General features: G+C 46.4%; 4 protein-coding genes across 4 annotated transcripts; 2 read left to right on the forward strand and 2 right to left on the reverse strand.

Annotated features, from left to right (window-relative positions):
- Nucleotides 1–2,096: 2,096 nt before the first annotated feature.
- Nucleotides 2,097–4,877, reverse strand: LOC4344563 (L-type lectin-domain containing receptor kinase IX.1). Its single transcript, XM_015793388.3, has 2 exons — nucleotides 3,082–4,877; nucleotides 2,097–2,995 (listed from the first exon to the last, which is right to left on the reverse strand). Exons 1-2 carry the CDS (start codon nucleotides 4,506–4,508, stop codon nucleotides 2,236–2,238), a joined length of 2,187 nt encoding a protein of 728 aa, XP_015648874.1. The 5' UTR covers nucleotides 4,509–4,877; the 3' UTR covers nucleotides 2,097–2,235.
- Nucleotides 4,878–8,756: 3,879 nt separating this feature from the next.
- On the forward strand, nucleotides 8,757–11,384 carry LOC107275453 (E3 ubiquitin-protein ligase WAV3). Its single transcript, XM_015793677.3, has one exon. It carries the CDS (start codon nucleotides 8,910–8,912, stop codon nucleotides 11,181–11,183), a length of 2,274 nt encoding a protein of 757 aa, XP_015649163.1. The 5' UTR covers nucleotides 8,757–8,909; the 3' UTR covers nucleotides 11,184–11,384.
- A 2,074-nt stretch (nucleotides 11,385–13,458) lies between these two features.
- On the reverse strand, nucleotides 13,459–15,833 carry LOC107275357 (E3 ubiquitin-protein ligase WAV3). The gene has a single exon (XM_015793678.3). It carries the CDS (start codon nucleotides 15,748–15,750, stop codon nucleotides 13,636–13,638), a length of 2,115 nt encoding a protein of 704 aa, XP_015649164.1. The 5' UTR covers nucleotides 15,751–15,833; the 3' UTR covers nucleotides 13,459–13,635.
- A 7,671-nt stretch (nucleotides 15,834–23,504) lies between these two features.
- LOC4344564 (glyceraldehyde-3-phosphate dehydrogenase 1, cytosolic-like) lies at nucleotides 23,505–27,386 on the forward strand. Its single transcript, NM_001403382.1, has 12 exons — nucleotides 23,505–23,680; nucleotides 23,814–23,837; nucleotides 23,953–24,053; nucleotides 24,341–24,456; nucleotides 24,549–24,648; nucleotides 25,249–25,395; nucleotides 25,479–25,539; nucleotides 25,622–25,719; nucleotides 26,144–26,286; nucleotides 26,516–26,599; nucleotides 26,727–26,816; nucleotides 26,911–27,386. The coding sequence occupies exons 1-12, from the start codon at nucleotides 23,677–23,679 to the stop codon at nucleotides 26,954–26,956; spliced, it is 1,014 nt and encodes a 337-aa protein (NP_001390311.1). The 5' UTR covers nucleotides 23,505–23,676; the 3' UTR covers nucleotides 26,957–27,386.

The raw sequence follows: 27,386 nt of genomic DNA on the forward strand, positions 1-27,386 counted from the left end.
AAATAGACTTGTCCCACCCCCAATGGGGGCCCAACATACTCCCCCGCTCTTCCAAAAACTCTGGCCCAAGGCCCATTTTAGGACTTGAGTTTAGCCCAATAAAAAATGTTCTCCCGACGTTGCACGGCCCAACTAGCCATGCTCGGTTTAAGCTTTTTCTTCTTTCCGCAACCGAAGCGTCTTCTACCGCGCCGCCGCCGCCACCATACTCGAGTCGTCGGCCGCGCGCCGACCGAGATCTCCGGTGAAGAGCAGTTCCGGTCGGCAAAGTATACTGTAGCTCCTCCACGCCTCCCGCCCCCGCAGGTGTTCTTGCTGCTAGCTAGGTCTGGAAGGGAACTATCCTAATCCCAAAATGGCGGGACCTTGTCAGGCACTTCGCGCCGGCGGCGAGGGCTGATTCTCTGATGGTGCTGCACAGCGCGGCGGTGGACGCTAGGCTGCGACAGTGCATCGCCGCCGACTTGTCCTACTGGAGGTTCCTCTTCCAATAGGTGACTAGGTGAGGGTTACCTCATAACCTCAACTTAATGTGAGAAATGCTAGTGGTTGATTGGTCACAATGGTACATTGGTACTGCTGTTTTTTTTTATTTTGTCTTGTATAATGTGAATTTCTTTTGTTTTTTTATTGAGATAATTTAGATGTGATAAATGCCCAATTTGGTGTCCAACACTAACTTTCCTCTAAGGTTGGGTATGTTCGTATTTACTCCCTCCGTATTTTAATGTATGACGCCATTGACTTTTTTACGAAAGTTTGACCATTCGTATTATTCAAAATTTTTTGTGCAAATACAAAAATATTTACGTTATGTTTAAAGAATATTTGATGATAAATCAACTCACAATAAAATAAATGATAATTACATAAATTTTCTTAATAAGACGAATGGTCAAACGTTGATTAAAAAGTCAATGGTGTCATACATAAAAATACGGAGGGAGTATTAGTTTAGCCTCTTAACGTCTTCCGATCGATGTCCCCTTAACAAAAGAATGTAAGGGCTTCAACCTCATTTTAGGTCAGCACAATCCTGCATCAATGTTGAATAGCTAACTTGGACATTCAAAAGAGGCTATGCATGGACTTTTATGGATGAAAAATTGCTGTAACTATTGTAGTGGTTTTTAATTCCGAATGCGTAAATCACTGGAACTGTTTCTCTTTGTCAAAATTCGTTCTCATTACTATTCTGTCAATCATCTTGGTAGGTTTGACCAAGCGCGTCTGATCATGGCTAAGGACATAATGTGAAAGAGAATGGGTCACTTGCTACTGTGCCATGATATAATGTTTCCAGATCTTCCCTTTCTTCTGGAAGGAGTAGTGTCCAATGGGTTGTTCTATCAGATTCTGTTGAGAATTTTGCAGCAGCAAACCCATTACTGAGTCTATCAGAACCACTCTTTTGTTTCCAAATTTGTCTTGATCGATCCGTGAGGTAGCAGAGTTGTCAATCCTAGGTGATATGTTTATTTCATGAATGTCTAATTTAATGAATCTTTTTTTTTTCGGGCCGACAAAGAGTGCTGCCCGAATTTTTCTTAAGATTTGGGGGAGAACAACCTTTTGGTTGAAAAGCTGAAAAACAGGGCAAAACAACCAGCTGAAAAGCTACAGATCATAGTGAGTGAACTATTATGCTGTTACTATTTTTTAGTGTTAACAATTTTGCTTGGATGTTCTTGATTCCACCACCGAAGTATCCAACATAAATATCCACGATTTGAGACAACTGCATAAGAACTTCTGAAAATAAGCAGTCTTTGTACTATTGTCTCCAGTCTGTAGAGGCCATATTCCATCTCTATTGAATTTAGCTTATTATATTTAGCTCCTGTTGTTTACACCTTTGCGTTATTCACCGAAAAGTGAAAACATGCAAACTATATGTGAAGTGTGTAAGAGTTATCTTCTCTTGGTGTTTTTTTTTTTAAAACAAGTTCTTCCAACTTCGACAATTCACAATTCCAGGCCCTCTAAAGACTAGGATATTCACTGAAAACAAGCCAGGTATGCACTTTATAGTAGTCAGATATTAGAGAGAAAATGGCAGGATAAATCTATCTAGAATAACTAAAATGGGAGTAAAATTTAAATCATGGCATAAATGCACATACATTACTCACATTGGCAATTAGACTACTCTAAAAGGAAAATCAATGGCTCACGAGTTGTACATCCCATTCAAGCATCAAGTCAAAATCAGTAACAATGCAAATGAATTGAACATCATAAGTATTGATGTTTGAGCAACGAAGACGAGTCCTTTGAACCAGCTGAAGTGGATGTGTTAGAGGAACTTGAGGTGTGGGTAATATAGCCACTGGTTGTCGATGATGATTGTGTTGCACTTGAGGACAACATTCCAGTGGACGATGTGAAGAGCCCCTCCACTGAGGCCACCGGCGGCGCATATGTTGGCACAGGCATCTTGGCAGGTAACACCGGTAGTTGCCCACTAGACTGGAGCATGGCCATGGCTGCTCTGATAGACGGCCGTGCACTTGGGTCTGGATGCGCACACCAAAGCCCCACAGTAATGACACGCTCCATCTCCGACACGTCGTAGTCACCGTTGAGCCGCTCATCAGCCGCTGAGATAACATCTCCTTGTCCGTGCAGGTCCCAGACCCACTCGACCAACCGGAAGATGCCATTCTTCTGGTTATCTTGTAGGCTCATTGGCCTCCTTCCGCATGCCACTTCCAATAGGACAATGCCGAAGCTATAAACATCAGACTCTGAGCTTGCTCTACCGGTGATCACGCATTCAGGATCAACATAGCCTGGTGTCCCAGAGACGGCGGTCATCGTCTGCATCCCCACGGCATGGTCGATGAACCTTGCAAGCCCGAAGTCGCCTAGCTTGGCGTTGAAGGACTCATCCAGCATGACATTGCTCGGCTTGATGTCGCGGTGCACAACGCACTGTTCCCACTCCTCGTGGAGATAGAACAGTGCTGATCCAAGCCCAAGAACAATCTTAACCCTGTGACAAGTTAAAATCAAGAACATGTCGATTAATTTGACATCACCAAAGAAGTTGAGATGAAGTTAGAGAGGACAGTTACTGACCTCATTGGCCATGTCAGGAAGGTGCCATTGCCATGGAGGTGGATGTCGAGGCTGCGGTTGGGGACGAGTTCGTAGACGAGTAGGAGCTCGTCGCGGCCATGGCACCACCCTATGAGCTGCACCAGATTGCGGTGACGCAACCGGCTTATCACCTTGATCTCCGACCTATACTCTTTCTTCCCTTGCTTGGAGGAATCCTTAGCAAACCTCTTAATGGCGACGGCTAGGCCCTGCTCTCTCAGGTATCCCCTGTACACGGCGCCGAAGCCACCTTGCCCAAGCTTCTCCTCCGCCGCAAAGCTCTTCGTCGCCTCGACGAGCTCGTGGTATGGGATTTGCCTTGGCCCCATGCCCATCTCGATCTCCACGATGGGCTCGCCGTCATCGTCATCGTCGTCATCTCCGGCCAACCCTACGTGTCTCGCCTCCTCTGCCTCTTCTGCCTCCCTTCTCTTCTTGCTCCGACGTCGCCGCACGAGGACAACTATCATGGCGAAGAGGAGCACGACGAACAGTGCTCCACCAGCGGTGGCTCCGGCTATAACTCCGGCAAGTCCGGGACCAGAGGTGGTCGGGGAAGGCTGCGCCGCCGGTGGTGGATTCTGCTGGAACGAGGAGTTGAAGTACCAAGAATGCAGCTGATGGAGCTCAAGGGATGAGCCCGTCGCCGCCGAGAAGCCGACGGAGACCTTCTCCGGCAAGGCGGTCTTGAGATCGACGGTGGTGCTAAGGTTGTAAAGTGTAGTCGAGCCATTCGTCCATGTCTTCACCAGCTGGACCGACAGGATGCTCGAGCTGCTGTTGTAGTCGACAATGGCGGCCATGTTCCCGGTGAGGCTGAAGCTGGGCAGCGACTCGGTCTGCACCGATACGATGGAGTTGACGTCGACGCCGATGTGGTCGTAGGTGGCGCTGGGATCGAACGAGTTGTTGAAGGTGTCGAACTCGACGGCGACGAACCGGTTGTCGCCGGACATGACGGCGTCGAAGGTCCGGCTGGTGAGGCCGAGGGCGCCGCCGTCCGCCGTGTCCGGCATCCTCGAAGGGTAGCCGACGAGGAAGAAGGCCATCCCGTCGCCCTTGTTGTCCAAGTTTGTCGGGGTGATGTTGAAGGAGAAGCGCGTGGTGAAGCTGGCGACCTCGCCGGTGGCGGCTTCCCAGAGCTGCACCGGCGGCGAGTACGCCACGCGTCCCATGGTGCCGCCGCTCGGCAGGTTGCTGCCGGTGGTGATCTCGATCCACCCATCGCCGGCGATCGCCGCGCTGCCCTGGAGGGTGATGTTCTTGGTCCCGTTGCTGAAGGTGGAGTAGCTGAACGACACGGCAGTAGCGAGGCTAGGCAAGAATCCCAAGAACAGCAGGCAGGCTATGGCAGAAGCAGAAGCAGCAGCCATGGACGATCTTGTCACGAGCTCACCAGCGGCCATCGCCGGCGGCCGAATCAGCCGGAGAACACAGCTACTACAAGTCTACACCTACTACTTGTAGCAAACAAAACTTGCAGTTCTCTGCAATTCCACGCACATTCAGGTCAAGAACCAGAGGCTAATTAATCTGAAACAGCGACCGGTCTACACTGACTGACGCGGTCAGGTTTAGAAAAGAAATCGAAAATTACGCGGAATTAAATTGCTCCCAGGCTTGGCGTGATGGAAAGAGTCTCTCTGCTATCTAATACGAGTATTAATCTGCATGTTTGTTCATCTACGGACTACGGAGTAGAACTGATGAGCGATATGCTGACCTCCGCCTTTGACCTTTTCTCGTGTTTCTGCTCATCCTCTGGTCTTCTGGAGACTTTCTCGTGTTTATGCAAAAATACGTCGGCAGATAGTGGTGGCAGGTGTTGAAAAGACAAGGGTGAACATCTGAAGAAGATAGTTTCCTCAAAAAAAAAAAAAAAAAAAAAACATCTGAAGAAGATACCGAGGTTCTTCTGCTGGGCGTGTTTCACTTTCGCGATTTTTAAAAATACTGTACTTATAATATTCCAGGTGATTAGTGTGATTTAAACAGGCCCGGCCAACTTATTTAAAGGCCATATGTAATATTACTCCATAATAAGGAAAAGTCTCTGAATGTTGCTACTCCAGTAATAAATAGCGTTTCACTTCTTGTTGCACCGGTTGGAACGTTAGATCAAGAAATTGAGGACCAACCATCGAGTAATCACACCTCACTTGCTGTTTCTTGTGCACTATTTGTCTGTTTCCCTCTCTGTCTGTCTCAGCAATTTAGACCACCTGCATCTGATCTGATGCGGTGTTGATCAGCAGAACCAACTGTGCTCGAGATGAGATAGATGCAGATTTCACAGATAAGGAAAAAGTCCAATTTAACTCTCTTAAATATTGGTCGGACTTAATTTATATCATTCAACCACACAAAAGAAGAGCGGGAACAAATAGGTCATTACGAATAAATATATAGAAGATGATTTTATATTTTTAATATAATTTCTTTTTATGTTGGTGTTTAAGTCATTACGAATAAATATGTAAAAGTTTTACCTATTAATTTGTATTTCTCAATAAACCGTTTTGAATTATTAGAAAATACTCCCTCCATTTCTAAATGCTTGACACTATTGGCTTTTTAGCACATGTTTGACCGTTCGTCTTATTAAAAAAATTTGTGAAATATGTAAAACTATATGTATACATGAAAGTATATTTAACAATAAATCAAATGATAGAAAAATAAGTAATAATTACTTAATTTTTTTTAAATAAGATAAATGGTCAAACATATTTAAAAAAATCAACAGCGTTAAATATTTAGAAACGGAGGTAGTACGAGAACCCAATGAGTCCCGAACTTTTTACTGCATTTTGGGCAACAGCAATGTTTATGACCGAGTTAGGCAGTAACGTGGGCCCGTACGTCAGGCGGTAGTAGCAGCATATGAACTCCACATTGTATGTGCAGGACGGTAGGGTATAACATGGGGCCCACTATAAAAACTCACCAATCATCAGCTGCCATGACTCCAACTGCGAGAAAACAATTCGTTGATACTCATTGACACTGTACAAATAACATAACTTATTCTTTGTTGCCCGGTAGTAGCTATATGATCTAATAGTAACTATTTACTACTTCCACGATGTATCTTACCCAGTAGTAAAGATATTTTAATGTCTAATACCCACTTTTAATCCACATTATGGATGCCCTTGCCGCTGGCCACCAATGGCGCTTAGCTCCTCAATTAAGCTATCACTAATCACTAGCACTAGCAGTAGCAGATGAAATCACGAAACGCGTCCATGATCACACGAGGGGCGTGTACTGCTACTGCTTCAAGACCACCGGGACCTGCCCTTTTAACTCTATTCAACTGGAGGTGCATTTCATTTCCTCTGTCACTAGCTGCCATCGATCTTGGCAGAACGGAATTGAACATGCTGCCTGCCGGCCGTAACTCGTGTACACAACAGGGAATCTTAAAATGTAGATATCTGCTCCTATCCAATAAAAATTATCTAGAGGTACAGGTACTTCACGGTATCAAATCATTTTTGATCTTTTTAATTTAACAATGCTCATCCTATCCAGTTAGATTCAATAATCGGAAACGATTTAGTACCGTGAGGTACCGGTAACTCGAGATACTTTTTACTGTATCGGAGCAAATCTATAAAATGTAAGGATTGATGCATCGATCATGTATGGATGCTTTTTTATTCTTCCAATGCAGAAGCTTTGCACGTCAATAGAAGCTAGGTCATCTGCAACACTCTTAGAAGCTAGGTCATCGAAAGGATACGTGGGATACAGAGAGATAAAAAGGCTGTCACAGACAACAGAAACTTGTAGAGGATATGCATGCTAAATTAAGCACAGACTAATTAATTTATGTGCGTTGCTGGGCACTTGGGGCACTTTGTACGCGCTGCAAGTAATCCACTTTTCAACCTGAACATGTACATGCACTACTGCTGTTACTTCGGATGCATGCAAAATATATATATGCAAGTATGCAAACTACCGGATCGATTTGTGCATGAATCTCACCTAATTTTATGCATCAGCACGCACCGACCATTGACCGTTCCGTGCTCTGCTCCTGCGTTTGGGTTCGCAAAAAATGCTTTAATAATCCATCAATGTCAGCTATACACACACTTAAATATATCACGCAAATATTGCTCGATCCCAAGTTAACGGTCGCCCTGCTCCCTGCTGGTCCAGCTATATTTATTCAGAATTCAGAAACCGCCCCTGCAGCTGCACTGCTGCTCTCATCTCTATAAAAGGATCTAGCTAGAGCCATGCATATGGCCATCTGACCTTCAGTGACAGAGCACATAAAAATTACTAGAAGTTCAGGCAAAATGGTGCAGTGCAGGTTCAGGCAAAATGCAGGCGATGGAGAAGAAGACACGGGTGGCAGCAGCAGCAGCAGCAGGAGGAGGAGCAGGCGAGGTGGTGGGGAGGCGATCATGGCGATCAAGAGGAAGATGCTGCAGTGCAGCAGCGCCAAGGAACAGCACGGCGGGAAGAGGTTCAAGCGGAGCTACTTGGCCGGCGGCGAGCAGGGCGACGCCGCCGCCGCCGCCATCTTCTACCTCGCCTGCCTCGCCGCCTGTACTGATGCTTTCTCACCTAGCTGCCTCTAGCTTAGATTAGATAGACCGAATTTAGTCTTCTCCATCTTCATCTGAGAAACCACCATGGTCTTCCGGCTAGCTCTAAGACTACGAGATAGTGGATTAGCCGACCTTAGTTTGACGCCTCACTCCTAATTATTTCTTTTTCATCTGTTCTCTCTGGGCCTTTCTGATCGCTTATTCACGATCTTGGGCCGCTTGGCCAGAGAAAGATCTGTTGGGCCGGAAGATCTGTTGGGCCAGCATTTATTGTAGTTGAAATAAGTCTACTATACCTCCCTCATCTCTTGCTCTTGATTCGTAGCAAATTGACTCCTCCGGAAACGGTTGTTACTAACGTGTCAAGTTGGCCGCCGCTGTCGCTGAGTCAGCACCTGCGACGCCCTGTATCGTTCCATGACAGCGTCAATCTCAAGCAAACTCAACAGCAGTTAGGAAACCCACAAACTACAAGAGAGTCGAATTCTTAGGGAAACTATTTTAATCCCTCGAAAAGATATCCCCTTGTTATTTACATGTCATTTAAATGATTATAAAAAAATTTAAAAAAATTGGGAATGTCTATTAACATGTGATATAACACTTCACAAACATGCAAGTTCAAGTTCAACTTCTACAAATCGTAATAAAAAAACAAATTAAACCGCGGCTAGTTAATGTATACTCAGAGTCAAATTTGTTTTTTCGTTGCGAGATGTCGAAGTTGAATTTTTACTTGCATGTTTGTGGAGTGATATATCACATGTTAATACATCTTCTTAATTTTTTTTAATTTTTTTCATAACTATTTGAGTGACATGCAAACAACGAGGGGATATCCTCTTGAGGGATCAAAATCCACTTCCGAATTCTAAGCTTCCTGGCCGCGTCGCGTCGGTTGTACGCACAGTTTGTAAACTTACCGTATATACAGAAGCAAATGTCAGGTATATTTGGTTAATTGGTTTATTACCAAAACACAAATCACACCAAATTGATGAAATTTCATCAAATTTTGATACCTCACGATTCGAACTTACCGAAACCATCACCAAATTGCATGTCGGTTTAGGGTCTTTTGCAACGTACTGACCACCAAACTCGCCTATAAATGCGAGATCAAACAAAGTTCGTCGAGTTCGAGATATTTGAGAAGAGACACAGAGAGCCATCGCGCATTGCATCTTGCAAGATTGAAGACGATCGAGACGCCGCCGAAGCTTTGCTCCGTCCCCCATGGCGACGACGAGGGTTCGGTGCAGCGCCTGCCTCCACGAGTTTGACCTCTGCGTCGCCGGCGCCGGCGCCAACGTCTGCTCGACGTGCAAAAGGCCATGGACCAACCCGCCGCCCGCGGCGTCGTCGGCGTCGAGCACCTTGTCCTTCGCGACGTTCTCATCCGTGAACCCGCCGCCCGCGGCGTCGAGCCCCTCGCCCTTCGCGACGTCCTCATCCGTGAACCCGCCGCCCGCGGCGTCGTCGGCGTCGAGCACCTTGTCCTTCGCGACGTTCTCATCCGTGAACCCGCCGCCCGCGGCGTCGAGCCCCTCGCCCTTCGCGACGTCCTCATCCGTGAACCCGCCGCCCGCGGCGTCGTCGGCGTCGAGCACCTTGTCCTTCGCGACGTTCTCATCCGTGAACCCGCCGCCCGCGGCGTCGAGCACCTCGCCCTTCGCGACGTTCTCATCCGTGAACCCGCCGCCCGCGGCGTCGTCGGCGTCGAGCACCTTGCCCTTCGCGACGTCCTCATCCGTGAACGCGCCGCCACAGCCCGCCCATGGAACGACCACGAGCGGCTTGTTTGGACGATCTGGGCCACCGCCGCCGTGGAGCTCGTCGGCGACGAGCTTGCCAAGGAGGCCACTGACTTCGTGCTGGCCGCCGGCGCCATCACCAGTACCAGTCCAGACGCCGCCGGTGGCCTATCCAGCACAGCCATCGGTTTTTGCGACGCCCTTCAGGAGGGTCACGGAGGAGGGCCACGCGTACGACGACAACGAGCCGGTGGAGTCGCCGGCGTCGAGGGGGGGGGGCGAACCAGGTGGCGGCGAGGCCGCGGCAAACGATGGGGAGCTCGTCGTCATCAAGACGCACTGCGAGTTCCCGGCCATCGCGCGGAGCACGCCAAGGGACAACTTCGCCGTTCTCCTCCACGTCAAGGCTCCTAGCATCGCCGCGGAGGCGGCGCCGGCGCGCGCGTCGGTCGACCTCGTCACGGTGCTCGACGTGAGCGGCAGCATGGAAGGCTACAAGCTCGCGCTACTGAAGCGCGCCATGGGGTTGCTCGGCCCCGGCGACCGCCTTGCCGTCGTGTCCTTCTCCTACAGTGCGCGGCGAGTGATCCGGCTGACGCGGATGTCGGAGGGCGGCAAGGCGTCGGCCAAGAGCGCCGTGGAGTCCCTCCATGCGGACGGCTGCACGAACATCCTCGAGGGCCTTGTCGAAGCCGCCAAGGTGTTCGACGGCCGCCGCTACCGGAACGCCGTCGCCAGCGTCATCCTTCTCTCCGACGGTCAAGACAATTACAATGTCAACGGCGGGTGGGGCGCCTCGAACTCGAAGAACTACAGTGTTCTCGTGCCGCCTTCCTTCAAGCGCTCCGGCGACCGGCGCCTCCCGGTCCACACGTTCGGCTTCGGCACCGACCACGACGCGTCGGCGATGCACACCATCGCGGAGGAGACCGGCGGCACGTTCTCCTTCATCGAGAACCAGGCCGTCGTCCAGGACGCGTTCGCGCAGTGCATCGGCGGCCTCCTCTCGGTCCCCGTGCAGGAGGCGCGCATCGCCATCACCTGCCCGCACGCCGCCGTGCGCGTCAGGTCTGTCAACTCCGGCCGCTACGACAGCGTCATTGACGGGGACGGCCGGGCCGCGTCGGTGGACGTCGGCGAGCTCTACGCCGACGAGGAGAGGCGTTTCTTGGTGTTCGTGGACGTGCCAGCAGCCGGCGCCGGGGAAGACGTCACAGAACTGATCAAGGTGAGCTGCACATACCGCGACACCGCGAGTCGGCAGCAGATGGTCGTCGCCGGCGAGGACGCCGTCGTGCAAAGGCCAGCGGAGGTGAGCACCAGCACGGAGCCGTCGATGGAGGTGGAGCGGGAGCGCTTCTGCGTGGAGGCAACCGAAGACATCGCGGCGGCGCGGGAAGCCGCCGAGCGCGGCGCGTACGCGGCAGCGAAGGCGATACTCGACCGCCGGCAGGAGGCGCTCGCCCGGTCGGCGCGGCGGCTCGCCGGCGACGCCAGGTGCGCGGCGCTGGTGTCGGAGCTGCGCGAGCTGAGCGCCCGCGTGGCGAACAGGCGGGAGTACGAGCAGACCGGGCGCGCGTGCATGCTCGCCGGCATGAGCTCGCACGCACAGCAGCGCGCCACGTCGGTGCAGCTGTTCTCGCCGGCGTCGGCGCTTTCCTCCGGCGCCGTGCCATTTGGTTACTCGACGCCGGCGATGCAGAGCATGGTGGAGTCGTCGCGGAAGGCACGAGAGAGCGGCAGCGGGGGCAACTGAAGCTGAAGAAGAAGACAACACCGAAGGCGTCGAAGCTTTTAGGTTAAGTTTAGGTTGTTTTTGGTTTGGATTTGTCAATCTTAAGTTTGAAATTTTAAATTGTCTTTGTCTAGAGCTTTTGGTCAAGTACGTTTGAGTCTGAATTAACATGTGTTTCATTTCATACGTTTGTTCAATTAAAGGTATGCGTTCCCCGGCTCAGGCTGTCTCATTTTATTTGGGCGCAATTTTCATGTCTTTTTTTAAATAATGGAATAGAATATCTTGTCCTTTGCTCAACAAGCTACAGTCAATTATTACAGTATAACACAAAAAAGATAAAGTTCACAAAAAAAACACTAACCATGAAGAAAAAGCAAACTAAAGACTACCAACCAAAGATAATGAGTACACAATTATTGAATTCTGTTTGTGAATCTCCATTCAAAATTGGTAAACTGTTGCATAATTGTTATCTCAAGATTACGACATGCAACTTTTAATCACTCGCCCTCTTCATCACACTTTTGTAGCAGTGCCCAAGACCTGAACAAATATGTCGCCGAGAAAATTACCTACACATATGAAACAGATGGTGATTTGTCAAAAACCATGTCATTCCTACTCAACCATAGAATCCAATATATAATAGAAGCTCCTATGAGAATAAATTTCCTATTTTTCTTGTCCACCCCCAGAAGCCAATCATCAAAAATATGAGATATGCTATTAGGAGGGTAAAGACCAAAAGAAAACCGAACTGCTCTCCAAATAAACTTTGCAAAATAGCATTCCATAAAAAAGATATTGAATAGTTTCATTTTTCATACAGAAACAACATCTCAAACTACCATTCCAGTTCCTCCTTACCAAATTATATTTAGTTAACAGTACCCCTTTAAGCAAGTACCACATTGTTTATTAAAGCTGAATACATTGACTGAACAGAAAATTATACATTTTGATGATAGTTCCATCTAAAACATGCAATTTTCATGTCTGTGCATGTCTTATACTTCATCTCAAAATAAAACAATTAAATTTGCCCAGATTCAAGTGCAAACGGATCGGCCCATTTGCACACTCCTCATATTTCATCACCCAGGGCCGTACCTAGGAATTTGAGGTCCATTACGAAACACAATTTGAGGCCCAGAAAAATGAGAAAGAATAAAGAATAAATCAGCGGTGGAGCTCTACCTAAGTCGGAAGGAGATTTTTTTTAAAAAAAATGTTACTAAAATGTTATGTCATGATTTAGTGATTTATTTTTTATTAGGCGAAAAACTAAAATATTTAATGTCTAGAACACACGCTCAAATCATCGTCATGAGCTATAGCCCTTTGAGTTGGCCATGATTACCATCGAACACTTATTGGAGCTGAAGAAATCAAGCTAAATCATAAAATAAGTAAGAGTGAAACTTTTAAAAAATGAAATAAGATGTCATTAAATATATCAATATATAGATTAAAATATAACAAATTGAAACTCCTAACTTTTAGGGTCCCTGATCGGTTGCTCAAAGATGGCAATGCCGTCAACTCACTAGCTGCCTGGAGTATGCATGCATTCTACTCCTTGGCATTAGCCATCATTACTTTACCTCCTTCTCCGAACAACATATTTTTCAAACTTTAAACCAAATTTTCTCCTAAATTATCTAACTACATTGTTGTATTAATTGCAATTGAATCTTTACAACAATATCCCTTATCATTATATTATTTATAATAATAAAAATACATAAAACATTAAGTTATAAAAACTAAAATATCACAAAATACTTGATATAATATCTAAAGAACAATATTAAACATTTACAAATGAGCAAGTGAAACATTAAAAAAGGACTTATTGAAACATCCAAATTACAAAGCGTGCAACACTAAAAAAAATGTGTTGCAACACAATTTAGTTTCACTTAAAACATTTGTTTTTTACATGTGAAACATCTAAATTCAACCGTTAAAACACATAATTATTTTCTCTAGAATATAATCATGCGAGAATTTAATTATAACAAATTTTCTCCACTATACATGGTCTTATTATTACTTTATACCATATCCAAAGTTGCGCAAAACGATGGACAAACGCAAGACATAGTAGACAAACCAAATTTCGAAGCATTTCACCATGCGGTAGTAAAATGCATGAGTAAATTCAACTGAAATACTTACTCCATCTACTTTTGATAATCATATTTCCAAATCTGAAAATTTTATTTTTAATAGACATATTTCAATACAACAATCTATCATCTTAATGACTTTTTCGGATTTAATGCATGACTCTCCATTCTTCCACACATGATTGGCTACATAGGCATTAAGAAATGTAAATATTAATGAATCGCTTGTTTACAAGGAATGACTAGTAGCATGTTTAAATGGATGATAAGTAGAATTACTTATCCTTGATCTATGTGACAAGATGAAATATGACTATCAGAAGTAGATGGAAGGAGTATTACAGGTTCTCCTTCTCGTCATCTGAGCTGCCGGCTTCTTCCTCAGTTCGGACCAGATCCAAAAAGCTTAAGCTTCCGTCGCCGCCCTTTCTTCTCTTTCGCGACGACTCCACCATGCTCCGCATCGCCGGCGTCGCGAACCCTCCAAACCCCCCGAAAGAGAGAGATGGCGGCGCCGCCGATCCACACATCGGCATTGACCACGTCGGCGCCGCCGCTCCAAACAGCTGCACCGACGTGGCGCGCTGCTGTGCGTGCGAGCTCATGCCGGCGAGCATGCACGCGCGCCCGGTCTGCTCGTACTCCCGCCTGCTCGCCACGCGGGCGCTCAGCTCGCGCAGCTCCGACAGCAGCGCCGCGCACCTGGCGTCGCCGGCGAGACCCGGCGCCGACCGGGCGAGCGCCTCCTGCCGGCGGTCGAGTATCGCCTTCGCCGCCGCGTGCGCGCCGCGCTCGGCTGCTTCTTGCGCCGCCGCGATGTCTTCGGTTGCCTCCACGCGGAAACGCTCGCGCTCCACCTCAATGGACGGCTCCGTGTTGGTGGCCACCTCCACTGGTCTTTGCACTACGGCGTGCTCGCCGGCGACGACCATCTGCTGCCGACTCGCGGTGTCGCGGTATGTGCAGCTCACCTTGATCAGTTCTGTGACGTCTTCCCCGGCGCCGGCTGCTGGCACGTCCACGAACACCAAGAAACGCCTCTCCTCGTCGGCGTAGAGCTCGCCGACGTCCACCGACGCGGCCCGGCCGTCCCCATTGACGAGGCTTTCGTAGCGACCGGACTTGACCGACCGGACGCGGACGCCGGGGTGCGGGCAGGTGATGGCGATGCGCGCCTCCTGCACGGTGACCGAGAGGAGCCCGCCGATGCACTGCGCGAACGCGTCCTGGACGACGGCCTGGTTCTCGATGAAGGAGAACGTGCCCCCGGTCTCCTCCGCGATGGCGTTCATCGCCACCGCGTCGTGGTCGGTGCCGAAGCCGAACGTGTGGACCGACAGGCGCCGGTCGCCGGAGCGCTTGAAGGAAGGCGGCACGAGAACACTGTAGTTCTTTGAGTTCGAGGCGCCCCACCCGCCGTTGACATTGTACGTGTCTTGACCGTCGGAGAGAAGGATGACGCTGGCGACGGCGTTCCGGTAGCGGCGACCGTCGAACACCTTGGCGGCTTCGACAAGGCCCTTGAGGATGTTCGTGCCGCCGCCCGCAGCGAGGGATTCCATGGCGCTCTTGGCCGACGCCTTGCCGTCGTCCGACATCCGCGTCAGCCGGATCACTCGCTGCGCATTGTAGGAGAAGGACACGACGGCGAGGCGGTCGCCGGGGCCGAGCTTATCAATGACGAACCCCATGGCGCGCTTCAGGAGCGTGAGCTTGTAGCCTTCCATGCTGCCGCTCACGTCGAGCACCGTGACGAGGTCGACCGGCGCGCGCGCCGCCGCCGTCGCCTCCGCCACGGCGATGCTAGGAGCTTTGGCATGGACAAGGACGACGAAATTGTCCCTGATCACGCTCCTCGCCACGGCCGTGTGCTCGCAGTGCGTCCTGACGACGAGCGCCCCATTGCTCGCCGGTGCCACGCCGCCACCGTGTGCCGCTACCGGCGGCTCCACCGGCTCGTCGTCGTCATACTCTTGGCTCACCCAGAAGGGCGAAAAGGTCGGCGGCGGCGCGGGAACGCCGGCGGGAAAGAAGGTGGACGGCGGCGCCGGCGAAGGGTTTGGCACGGCCACCGTGTCGCGCCACCGCGCGTTGCACGCCGGGCAGATGACGCTCCCGGAGAAGCAGCGGAGGTGGAACGTGTGGCTGCACTCGGACGTGACGGTGGGCTGGCTGTGGTCTATGACGCCGCGGCATTTGTCGCACGACGACCATGGCCGGACGCGCATGGGAAAGCCCGTCGTCTGTCCAAACGGCGTCGTGCTGCCTCCGGCGGGTTGCGGCGGCGGGTTCGATGGCGCGTTGGTCCATCGCGCGTTGCACGCCGGGCAGACGTCGGCGCCGGAGACGACGCAGTGGAGGTGGAACCTGTGCGAGCACTCCGCCGTCAAGGGAGGCTCCCAGAGGCCGAAGTCGCCGTGGCAGCCGTCGCAGCGGCCTCCCGCCGATGCCATGGTATCGTGGATCGGACGGACGGTGGCGTCTTGGCTTGGATAGTTGGATCTTGCAGAATGCAATGGGAAATTGGGAATGGCTGGTCTGTGCGTCTGCTGCTCGTTTGATCTGTATTTATAGGCAAGTTTGTCGGTTTGTCCACATAATAATTACTACTCCCTCCGTTTAAGATTATAAGACGTTTTAACTTTGGTTAAAATCAAACTAACCTAAGTTTAATTAATTTTGTAAAAAAAATATTAAAATATATAATAAAAATTTATTCAATTATAGATTTAATGAAAGTGTTGTAAATATTAATATTTTTTAAGGGTAAGCTAAACTTAGAATAGTTTGACTTTAACCAAAGTCAAAACGTCTTACAACCTTAAACGAAGGGAGTTGTACTGAATTTTGTACTATCAAAATTTTCTATTAGCTGTAACACACAAATTTACACAGGCATCATTATGATGTGTGGCCTCGTACTCTTAAGATCACATGGAACAGGAATTATAATTGGCGCACACACGTCAGGAAGAAAAGTCGCGTGCGGTTTCTTACAGAGTGACGACAAAGCTTGGGGGTACGAGGGGCGGGGTGAGGGTTAAGGTTTCGGGGTAGGGGTGGGGGAGGTCGGTGCTAGGAGGGGGAAGTGGGGGATTGGGTTTAGAGGGATAGCCTGGGAGGCGGCGAACCCGACGGTGGGTGGTGGGCAAGGGCGGGTGGCGGCAGTACCGCCATACCACGGGGTCGGCGGTGAGCGGTGATGGTGGCGGAGGCAAAGCAAGGTGAGGGGAAGGAGGCCGGCCAGGCAAGGCCGCAGCAATGTGGCCAGGGCAGCGTCACGGCGAGGGGAGAGGATGGAGAATATGTGCAGGGGCAATTTGGTCCGATCACGTCAAAATGTGGGCCCCCTCAAGCCTAGTCAGCGCAAATATACTAAACAAATAGACGCGGTGTCCTCTGGCAAATAGCCATGTTTTGGGAGTGTCTTCCCCCAAAACTCACTTCGTGCAGTGTCCTGGAGCTAATTCCACAAAGTCGCGATGTCCTGTAGCAAAATTTGCCTTTCAAATAATTAGAATGGGTGAGCTTCGAACCCAAGCCATCTAGGCCACCATTTTGTGAAGCTAGCCGGAATACCACTAGACGTTTCTCGCAACTCTCAAAATCAAACAATCATTTCACATTCTTTTACCTACATGCATAATACTACATCCGTCCCAAAATATAAGTATTTTTTAGACTCCGATACGGTCTCTGAGATACTACTTTGACCAACAATAACTATAAAAGTAAAATGTTTTAAATAAAAGGAGTTGCATATTATGATAGTTTGTTTAATGATAAATTTTGTAACATCAATTTTACGTTATTGATCTTTTTTTATTTTTTTGCTATTAATAGTTAAAGTTAAAAATGTTTGACTTTTTACTATTCTAAAAATGCTTATATATTTTTGGGACGGAGGGAATAGCTAGTAATGTGTCCAGATATTTTGACGTAGGGAGTAAAATAACTATAGACCGAACTTTGATAAGATTTATGCTAACAATAAACCAAATTTATATGCCCCTAACATTCTTGTCAAGTTGAAAACTGTGCGTTCAACCGGCGCGACGCGGCTAAGGACATGTAGGAATTTGACATTTCGACTCTATGTTTCCTAACTGCTAATTTGGCTTCTGTATATTTTACTACATTTTGGAACACAATAGTACTACTAGCTACTGTAGTTCGTTGCGTTTGCTTGAGCTTAACGCTAATCATGGAACGATGGAAGTCAGTTAGGAGAACATCGTATTATTATTGGACAAAAGACGCGTAGCGTACGCCTATCTACCTGTACCGGAAACGGAAATTGATTTCTTTTTCTTAAACAAGACATCTGCATAGAAGCACGATGCGTAGACCGAAGATGTCTACGGACTACAGTACCCATTTTTGCTCCGTGACCGTTGAAGAAGACGCCTAGGCAACATATTTTTTATAAGTCCATTCTACTTTTTGTAGACTTTTTCCAGACGTTTAACGCTGTGCTCCATCAGGGGAAATCGGACTCCGAAGTCAAGACTTTCAATTGGTGATTTCCAACTAAAAATCAGAGATTGGAAGTTTGGCTGAGTTTAGTTCCAAACTTTTTTTTCAAACTTCTAATTTTTCCATCACATCAAAACTTTACTACACATACAAACTTCTAATTTTTCCGTTATATCGTTCTAATTTCAACCAAAATTTCAATTTTGGCGCGAACTAAACACACAACACAACCTGAAAATATATGAAACTTTCGTCTTAACATGAAAATTTCAAATCGAAGTCTGAAAACTTTCATCCCGAGTCCAAAACTTTCATCTTCGGATTAGAAAACTTTCAAATAAAAAATCAGAGAACTTTTATCTCGAATCAAGCTTTCATCTTAAAACCACAAAAACATTCATCTTAAAGCCAGAAAACATTCAAATCAAAGTATGCAAACTTTCATCTTAAAAGCATGAAAACTTCCAACTAAAAGATTTGAAATTTTCACCTCAAAAATCATAAAAACTTTCAAGTCAAATATGAAATTCCATCTCAAAAGTATTATATGGTATTGATAGTTGGGGCTCATGTACCCTGCCATGTTGTTGGAGTGTATCTTGGCGTACACAAGAATTTTGAGGAAGGTGGAATAGACTTATTACTTTTTTCGGGCTTTCGGCTGGCGATCAAATTTGGGCACGTGAGTCTGCGAATTTTGGAGAAAGCATGTTTGGGCCGTAACTATCTAATTTTCGAGGGATAAGTTCACTGGAGGTCCCTCAACTTAACAACGAGATTTTTTTTTTTGACCCTTAACCACAAACCAGAAATGTGTACCCCTAAACTCACACAAACCGTGCACTCAAGGTCCTATGGCAGTATATGTGAGTGGTTTCGCTGACGTGGCATCCTAGCCAGCCAAAAAAAAATTAAAAATGGTATGTGGGGCCCACATGTCAGCTGCACATTCACGAGCAGGCGGGCAGATGCGGGTGCGGCGCTCGGCAGCGGAGCAGGCTCGGCAGCGCGTGGGGAACAAGCGGGAGAGGGGGAGAGGAGGTGGGCGCGGGCGCGGCTAGTGGGCGGCGTGGAGCGAGCACGCCGGCGGCGGCCGGAGAGGGGGAGAGAGGCGGCAGGAGCGGCGGGCAAGAGCGACAGGTGGAGGAGCGGTGGGCGGAGGGCAGCAGGCGAGTGCGGCGGAGCGGAGGGCCTGGTCGGTGAGCGTGAGCAGCCTGGCGCCACACTCGCCCGCTTTCGTTGTTGTCGGCCATCGATTCCTCTCTCCCTCTTTCCTCGTCGTCGTCCTCAGCGCACCAAGCTATGGCGAGGGCGGGCTCATGCGCAGGCTGGGCAAGCTCAGATGGGCTCGCCAGCCGCCTCCCCCTCCCTCCCAAACTGCTCCGCCCGGCAGCCACCGATCGTGACGACGATGAGGAAGATGATGATGAGGACACCGTCCTGCTCGGCATCGTCCGCCACATCCCGTGCGCGTTCGACAGCGCCAACCGCCTCCTATCCTCCTCTCCCGCCGCTGCCGTCGCGCTGTCCGACCTCCTCCTCTCCCACCGCAGCCGTCGCACCGGCCGCCTCCTCTCCTTTTCCCCGCCGCCATCGTTGCGCCAGCCGGCTCTCTCCCCCTTCTACCACCGCCCCCGCACCACCGTCGGCCACCTTTCTCCCCTCTGCTGCCGTGTCCACTCGAGAGAATCGGGAGAGAAGAGAAGAGAAGAGAAAAAAAAAGAAATGAGAAATATGGGGCCCACACCATTTTCTCTCATTTACATGTAGGCCCCACATATTTATTTTATTTTTTTTCTGATTAGGATGCCACATCAGCTAAAGCGGGCGGCTATACTACCTCGGGATCTATTTTTTTATGGTTTTACATAGTTTAGGGGTACATATTTCTGATTTTGTGATTAAGGAATTTCAAAAAGTCTCGGTGTTAAGTTGGGGGACCTCCGGTGAACTTATTCTAAATTTCCAATTTTCGAAACAGGATGGTGCCGATATCGTCTGCTCTGTGGCCTTTTGGGCTCCATGGTCTGCAATCCCTGCCCTATCTTATCTTTGTTTTCCAAGGAAAATTGCTGTGCGATGTATTCAAGTTAACCCGTGTACAATCGAAGCGAAGCAACAGCAATCTTGTGGTCAATCAACTTCTCAAGCCTCGCCTCTTTTTTAAGAAAAAAAAGGAAATCTTTAAGCTTTTCAGTACTAGTAATCGCGAGTGGTTAGTTCAGATTTGGTATCGTGTGAGATCAACTCTTGTCATAAAGTTAAAAAAAAATACTTAGTATAGGACTTGTTGAATTTATTACCAATTTTAACATAACTAAATTTTTGTATTACCAAATTTTAATAGGTTAAAAGTCCAAATACATTGTTATCATTGCAACCATACAAAAATTTACAAAATCCGGAATTTTTCACTTTTAAAAAACTCTACCAATAAGTACTTGGTAAGACTTTAAACTTAATGCATCAAATACTACCGAATTTGATAACACCAAAACATATCATATTTTGGTAACACCATATATTGATAGGGTTAAAAATGATATTCCCTCCATCTACTTTTGATAGTCATATTTTCAAATTTGAAAATTTTATTTTTGATAGTCATATTTCCAAATCTGAAAATTTTATTTTTGATAGTCATATTTCAATCCAACAACCTATCTTCTTAATGGCTTTCTCGGATTTAATGCGTGACTCTCCATTCTTCCCCACAAGATTGCCATGGACATCGAGAAATGTAATATTAATGAATAGCTTGTTTACGAGAAATAACTAGTAGCATGTTTAAATGGATAATAAGTAGAATTACTTATACTTTTCTGTGTGCCAAGATGAAATATAATGATCAAAAGTAGATGGAGGGAGTAATAAGTTAAAAAAAAACCCATATTATCACATCTCCTCGACGGCTCGACTTGTTTTCTTCTTCCTATGCCTCCAGAACAAACTACTCTCCAGATTCTAGAGTTCTTACTTCTTCTAAAAGAAAAGTTTGACAAAGAAAATGAAACAATAAAACATGGAACGAAGAGGAGTCGACGGCGACCGCCCAGCCAACGCCGGCCGCCGCCGCGAGCGGTCGCCGGTTTTTGCGAGACCTGACAGGCGGTGACGTGGACGTTTTCCAAACCCCCCGGGTACACAGATGACGACCAGCTTAAGAGCAGGTACAATACTAGGCTATAAGCCAGCGGTAAACATATTTTAAGAAGATAAATAAAGAGAGATAAGAACAGCGGGCTACAGATTTATAGCCAGCTGTAGCACGAATTTCAAGACGCAGTGTATATGGCAGGTGGGACCATATATTAATAGTGTAGTATGTAACTATTGTATAAATAAGCTATTAAATTGACTATAAATTAATTAAAGCTAGTAGTCAGCTATACTATTGAACTTGCTCTATGAATAAGCTGGCAGAAGAATCTGGAAGCTAGTGGGTTTGTGTGGCTGGGGTATATTCGCTCCCGTGGCATTCCCGATATTATCGCCGCCGCTGCGTGGTGGGCCCCCGGCGGCGCCACGGGATGCTCGTAGCTGCGAGATCTGCGGATCATCCGTGGTCACCATTCCTGTTGTCTCTCTCTCTCTCTTTTTTTTCACGTGGATGGACGATTGGGAATTGGGATTGGTATTGCAACCGGGTGTTTTTTTTTCACCTTTGCTGTGTTTAGTTCAGCACAAAGTTTAGATTTTGGATAAAATTGGAGATGATGTGACTGAAAAGTTGTGTGTGTATGACATATTGATGTGATGGAAAAATACTGAAGTTTGGATCCAAACTTTGGATCTAAACACAGCCCTTGTCTTGTTGCCACCGGAAGTCCGGAATGTTGGCAATAACACATGAGGCCCTTCCGGAATGTTGGCAATAACACATGAGACCTCGTCGTTTGGCATATTCATATGCTTATCAGCCAAAATTTGAATTTTCAACGTTAAATTTGGAGCTGATTTTGGGGTTTTTTCATCGAAGTTTATTTTCAGCCTTTGCTTTTAGATCGCTAAGAACACATATATAAAAGTTTTATTCACAAAATGATTTTCGTTTGCAAATATGCATTTGGCATATTTAAAAAAATATGCCAAACGATGAGGCTGATGATAAACAATCTACTTGCATTGTAAGAATGTTTGTAACCTTTTTCGTTATACTCCCTCTGTCCCTAAATATTTGACGTCGTTGACATTTTTAAACATATTTAACCGTTCGTCTTATTTAAAATTTTTTGTGAAATATGTAAAACAAATATATTTAACAATGAATCAAATGATAGAAAAATAATTAATAATTATTTAAATTTTTTGAATAAGACGAACAGTTAAACATGTTTAAAAAAATCAACGACGTTAAATATTTAGAGAAGGAGGGAGTATTTAAAAAGTTTACAGACTATTTTGACAACCGATGTAGATGAATACTTCCTCGGTTTAGGAATTGGGATTTTATTTATAAGTTATACAAAGTAAATATAAAATGGACGGTGCATATTGATTGAGGTAGAATATTAGTACTACTGTTTCTTCTTTTTGGAATATACTGCAAAACAACACTAATGTAATGTTCGGACAAAACTTAAACGTCATTATGAATATTATTAGCTCTTAATAATCGGCAATAGCCAATAGGTCAGAGACAAACACCCATCAGAGGATCCGGATTCGATCAGGTGAGTGCCGGACAAACAGTATGCGGCGCCATCGCCCGTCGCCGCCGCCGGCTACTTTCTGTTAGAGCACGGGCCTGTTTAGTTCAAGAAAAAAAAATTATTTTTGAATGTCACATTGGACGTTTAACTAGATATCGAAATAGATTTTTGGACACGAATAAAAAAACTAATTTCATAACTCGTCTGGAAACAGCGAGACGAATCATTTGAGCCTAATTAATCCGTCGTTAGTATACGTAGGTTAATGTAGCACTTATGGCTAATCATGAACTAATTAGACTCAAAAGATTCGTCTCGTGATTTCCTCCCTAACTGTGCAATTAGTTTTTGTTTTTATCTATATTTAATGTTTCATGTATGTGTCCAAAGATTCGATGTAATGTTTTTAGGAAAAAAATCTGTGAACTAAACAGGGCCCAAGTTTAGCCAACTACTAACTCCAAATCACATATAGTCAACTTAATAGTTAATTCATACAATAGTTACATACTACACTATTAATACCTGATCCCACCTGTCATACATACACTGTCTCTTGAAGTCCATGCTACAGCTGGCTACAAATCTTTAGCTCGCTGCTCTTCTCTTTCTTATTTTATTTTCTTAAAATATGTTACCAAACGACGACACGTAGCCAGAAACACCTCGACACGAACACCCCCATGTCACACCACACCACAACACGATCAGTTCAACTTTTTTTTTCTCTTTTTTCAAAATTTCACATCCTTTTCCATCAATTTTTCTTTACCCCGCATTATTGCAGAAGCAAGAAGGAGCAAATATGCCCTTTTCTATTTCTTTCACCTCCCCTGATTCTTTCTTGGGCGACAAACCACAACCTGCCACGTACTCTACTCTACCCGCCGCGCGTCACTAGCTAATGACACGTGGGCCTCGCCCATGCCCGGGCCCACACGTCAGCGGGACACCTCACCTGCCTGCCCCTGCGCTGCGCCGGCTGCGCCTTCTGGAGAAAAGGTAAAGAAAGACAGGTCACCCACGCACCTCGCGCTTAATTTATTTGTTTCCATTTTTATTTTTAATTTTTTTTCCTCACGCTTTCTCGGTTCCATTTGGCTTTATTAATAATTAATTAGACTTTTTCCTCTTGGCTTTATAAAAGAGAGCGCTTAAACCCTCTCCACCTCTCCATATCCGGCTTCCAGACGCTTCTCTCCTCCTCTAATCTCAAGTCTCTGTCTCGTCGTCCTCGCATCTCCACTCGCCATGGGTAATTATGCTCACCTCCGAATCGAATTAATTCCCCCGTTTGATTACTGCTGGTGCTTCGCGTCCTGATCTGATTGATGTTTTTTTTTCTGATTTTTTTGGTGAATTTTCTGGTGGTGTTTTTGGGGACGCAGGCAAGATTAAGATCGGAATCAACGGTGAGTTTGCTATCTGAATTACTACGAGTTTGTGCTGTGCTGGGTGTGGTTTCGTTGGATTTGTGGTGATTTGAGTGGGGGTTTTTTGTGTGTTTGGGATTGTGATTTTGTTCAGGTTTCGGAAGGATCGGGAGGCTCGTGGCCAGGGTGGCCCTCCAGAGCGAGGATGTCGAGCTCGTCGCCGTCAACGACCCCTTCATCACCACCGACTACATGGTACGCTCTTCGATCTGTGGGTTTCACCGTCTTCATGTGCAGATCTAGTCGTTTGTAGGGTTCTACAGTGGTTTTAGCTCAGATATACATTTGCGTGCTCGCTCAAAGAGATGTTTAGTGGTTGGGAGTTGTTTTGATTGAGATATGGCAGTTAATTTTCCCAGATCTGAGTACTTTTTTTCGCATGTTTAGTTGCTGAATTATGCTGTTTGCTACTGCATATGGCTTTGATTTTCGTGTGGTGTGCTCACGATTGATGAATTCTATGTTGGTCGTGTGATTTGCAGACCTACATGTTCAAGTACGATACCGTGCACGGCCAATGGAAGCACAGCGACATCAAGATCAAGGACTCCAAGACTCTGCTCTTGGGCGAGAAGCCGGTCACCGTTTTCGGCATCAGGTAACTTGATATTGATATTACAGCTTAGATGAAAGTAACTTGTTTATGGTAGCGAGCGTGGAACTGATGTTTGATCCTGTGCAATTTGAAAGGAACCCTGACGAGATTCCGTGGGCTGAGGCTGGTGCTGAGTATGTCGTGGAGTCCACCGGTGTCTTCACTGACAAGGAGAAGGCTGCTGCTCACTTGAAGGTATTATCACTGTTGCTTTTCATTCCAACAAATTGGCATATTGTTACATATTGTTCCCATGGGATTGCATACAAGCAAGTAAATAATGCTATGGTTATTTTTAAGAATTAATGGATGTAGTTAGATTACAAAATCTTACACGATTTTGCTAATGATGGACACCTTTGTGTAAAAGCATCATTATCTAACTAAAAGAAACTAAGCAATCCATGGTTTTTGATTATGCATAACTAAATGTAGGCAGAGATGTGCCACAAGGGGAAAGCTCATTAAAATTTGAAGTTTATGAACCCCAGTGATATATGTCAAGGTCTTTGCATTTACCCAAAAAGATTTGGCCTGCAAAGTTAAGAGTGACTACCTAAGTCTTCTAAAGTTAGGATGATGCATCACAAAGCAGACAGCTCCTAATTCTTTTGCCTTAATTTCTTAAGTATTAGCATATATAACTTATGGCTTTGTGTTGTCAATTTAGTTTTTTTTATTACTTGATGCCTTGTTTATTTTTACTCTGAAAAGTACTTGTTGTGCATCTCCCTTGTTGCATAAGTTAGCTATTTCGGTGCATTTTTTATGCTTACATGGCTGTTCTGAAAACAGGGTGGTGCCAAGAAGGTTGTCATCTCTGCCCCGAGCAAAGATGCTCCGATGTTTGTCTGCGGTGTCAACGAGGACAAGTACACTTCAGATATTGATATTGTCTCAAATGCTAGCTGCACCACAAACTGCCTTGCTCCTCTTGCCAAGGTATTTTTCTTTCCGAGTGACAATTTTCTACTTTCAGTTGGACTTTTGGTTTGGTTCTTAATTGACTCGTTATCATCCAATAGGTCATTCATGACAACTTTGGTATTATCGAGGGTCTGATGACAACTGTTCATGCCATCACTGGTAAGACTTTCTTGGCTTTTTGGCAGCTAATATGAACATCTAGATGTTCTGTAATAGCTAACGCTGATGTACTTGTTTTCAGCCACCCAAAAGACCGTTGATGGACCGTCCAGCAAGGACTGGAGGGGTGGCAGGGCGGCCAGTTTTAACATCATTCCCAGCAGCACTGGTGCTGCCAAAGTACGTCATGAACTTCAATGTTGTGCATGCACAACCACAGTTCAAAATCCTCTTTATAGTTCCAATAATTTTGTATTCTCCTGTGTTATGGGGCTGCGTATAGTTTTCTTTTTGACTTTATTTGGGAATGTTAAGTAGAAGACCCAGTGATAATAGCAAGTAACTGCACAAATGGCGCGCTTGCTGATTTCAGCCCTAGAGTTTTTGTTGATAAATGAGCATGTGCGCTGTCTTTATTCAAGTATGAATTCTCTCTCATGTCCTATGACGAATTGCTTGCTGTTCATGCTTCTGTTCAGAGTTGTTTCTGGCCTGCTTAGGGAAAAGGGGGTGCATGTGGGCGGTAGTTTTTGGTTGTGAAAGCATGTTTTGTTAGTAAAATGGGACTGCAGCCTTAATGACTTCTAACATCAATGCATTGCAGGCTGTTGGCAAGGTTCTTCCTGATTTGAATGGCAAGCTTACGGGAATGTCCTTCCGTGTTCCCACTGTCGATGTCTCAGTTGTTGATCTCACAGTTAGAATCGAGAAGGCTGCCTCATATGATGCTATCAAGAGTGCTATCAAGTAAGTATATAGCTTCCAACGCAAGGGGAATGTACATCTCATTTTGCGCACTGTTGCTAGAACTGCATCTTGTGGCAGGGGATACCGCTCAGTGATGTATGTTACTGAAACATACATGTGAAGGATTCCTAGAAAAGTGTAGTTACGTGTGTTGGTGGGCGCAGAACTGCACAAGTTATCCTTAAGTTAGTAGTGTGTCCCTGACGAGAATATGCTAATTGTTTTACAGGTCTGCATCAGAGGGAAAGCTCAAGGGAATCATAGGATATGTTGAGGAAGACCTGGTTTCTACTGACTTTGTTGGTGACAGCAGGTATGCCTTTTTGTCTTGAGAGGCCCTGTAAGAAATCTGTAATGCAGATCTGCTCCAAACTAAGTGGTTACGGACGAACTATCTCCTGTATGCTATCATTCATTCTCTGTACTCATCTTTGACTCAGGTCGAGCATCTTCGACGCCAAGGCTGGAATTGCTCTTAACGATAACTTTGTCAAGCTTGTCGCCTGGTACGACAACGAGTGGGGTTACAGGTGAGCCACTTGCAGTTCAAACTATTAACCATGTACAATACTCCATGCCCAATTTGCTCTTACTGATCTTTCTTTTTTGAACTATTTTCTGCAGCAACCGTGTCATCGACCTGATCCGCCACATGGCCAAGACCCAGTAGAATCCTTTTGCTTGCCATGGTATTCCATGGCCGCCGAGCCGGAGATACCGGTATGCTTTGTCTATGCTGAGAATAAAACGTGGACGGTGTTCATCAGGACCCACCCCCTCTGTTAATGCTAGTTGGGATAATGAGTTGCATTTTGTTTTCCAATCTACCTACTTGTAAGTTGTAACGATGCTGATGATATGGACCTGAGTCTACTTTTTTGCTTGTGAAGAATATAAGCCGTCCAGTGCAGTTGTAATTTTGTTATGCTGGTTGCATATATGGGCTTTGTGTTTGGTTCGTGCTACCTCTTCACTTCTGCTTGTTTGTTTGGTCGTGTAGGGCAACGTCTCATGATCAGCTTAGTTTGCTCTTTCGTAGTTGCTCTCAATGTTTATTACTCCAGAATAACGTGGCCTTTGCGATTCAGTTGTGTTGGATA

This window comes from Oryza sativa, chromosome 8, assembly GCF_034140825.1.
Source record: "Oryza sativa Japonica Group chromosome 8, ASM3414082v1".
NCBI classification, from domain to species: domain Eukaryota; kingdom Viridiplantae; phylum Streptophyta; class Magnoliopsida; order Poales; family Poaceae; genus Oryza; species Oryza sativa.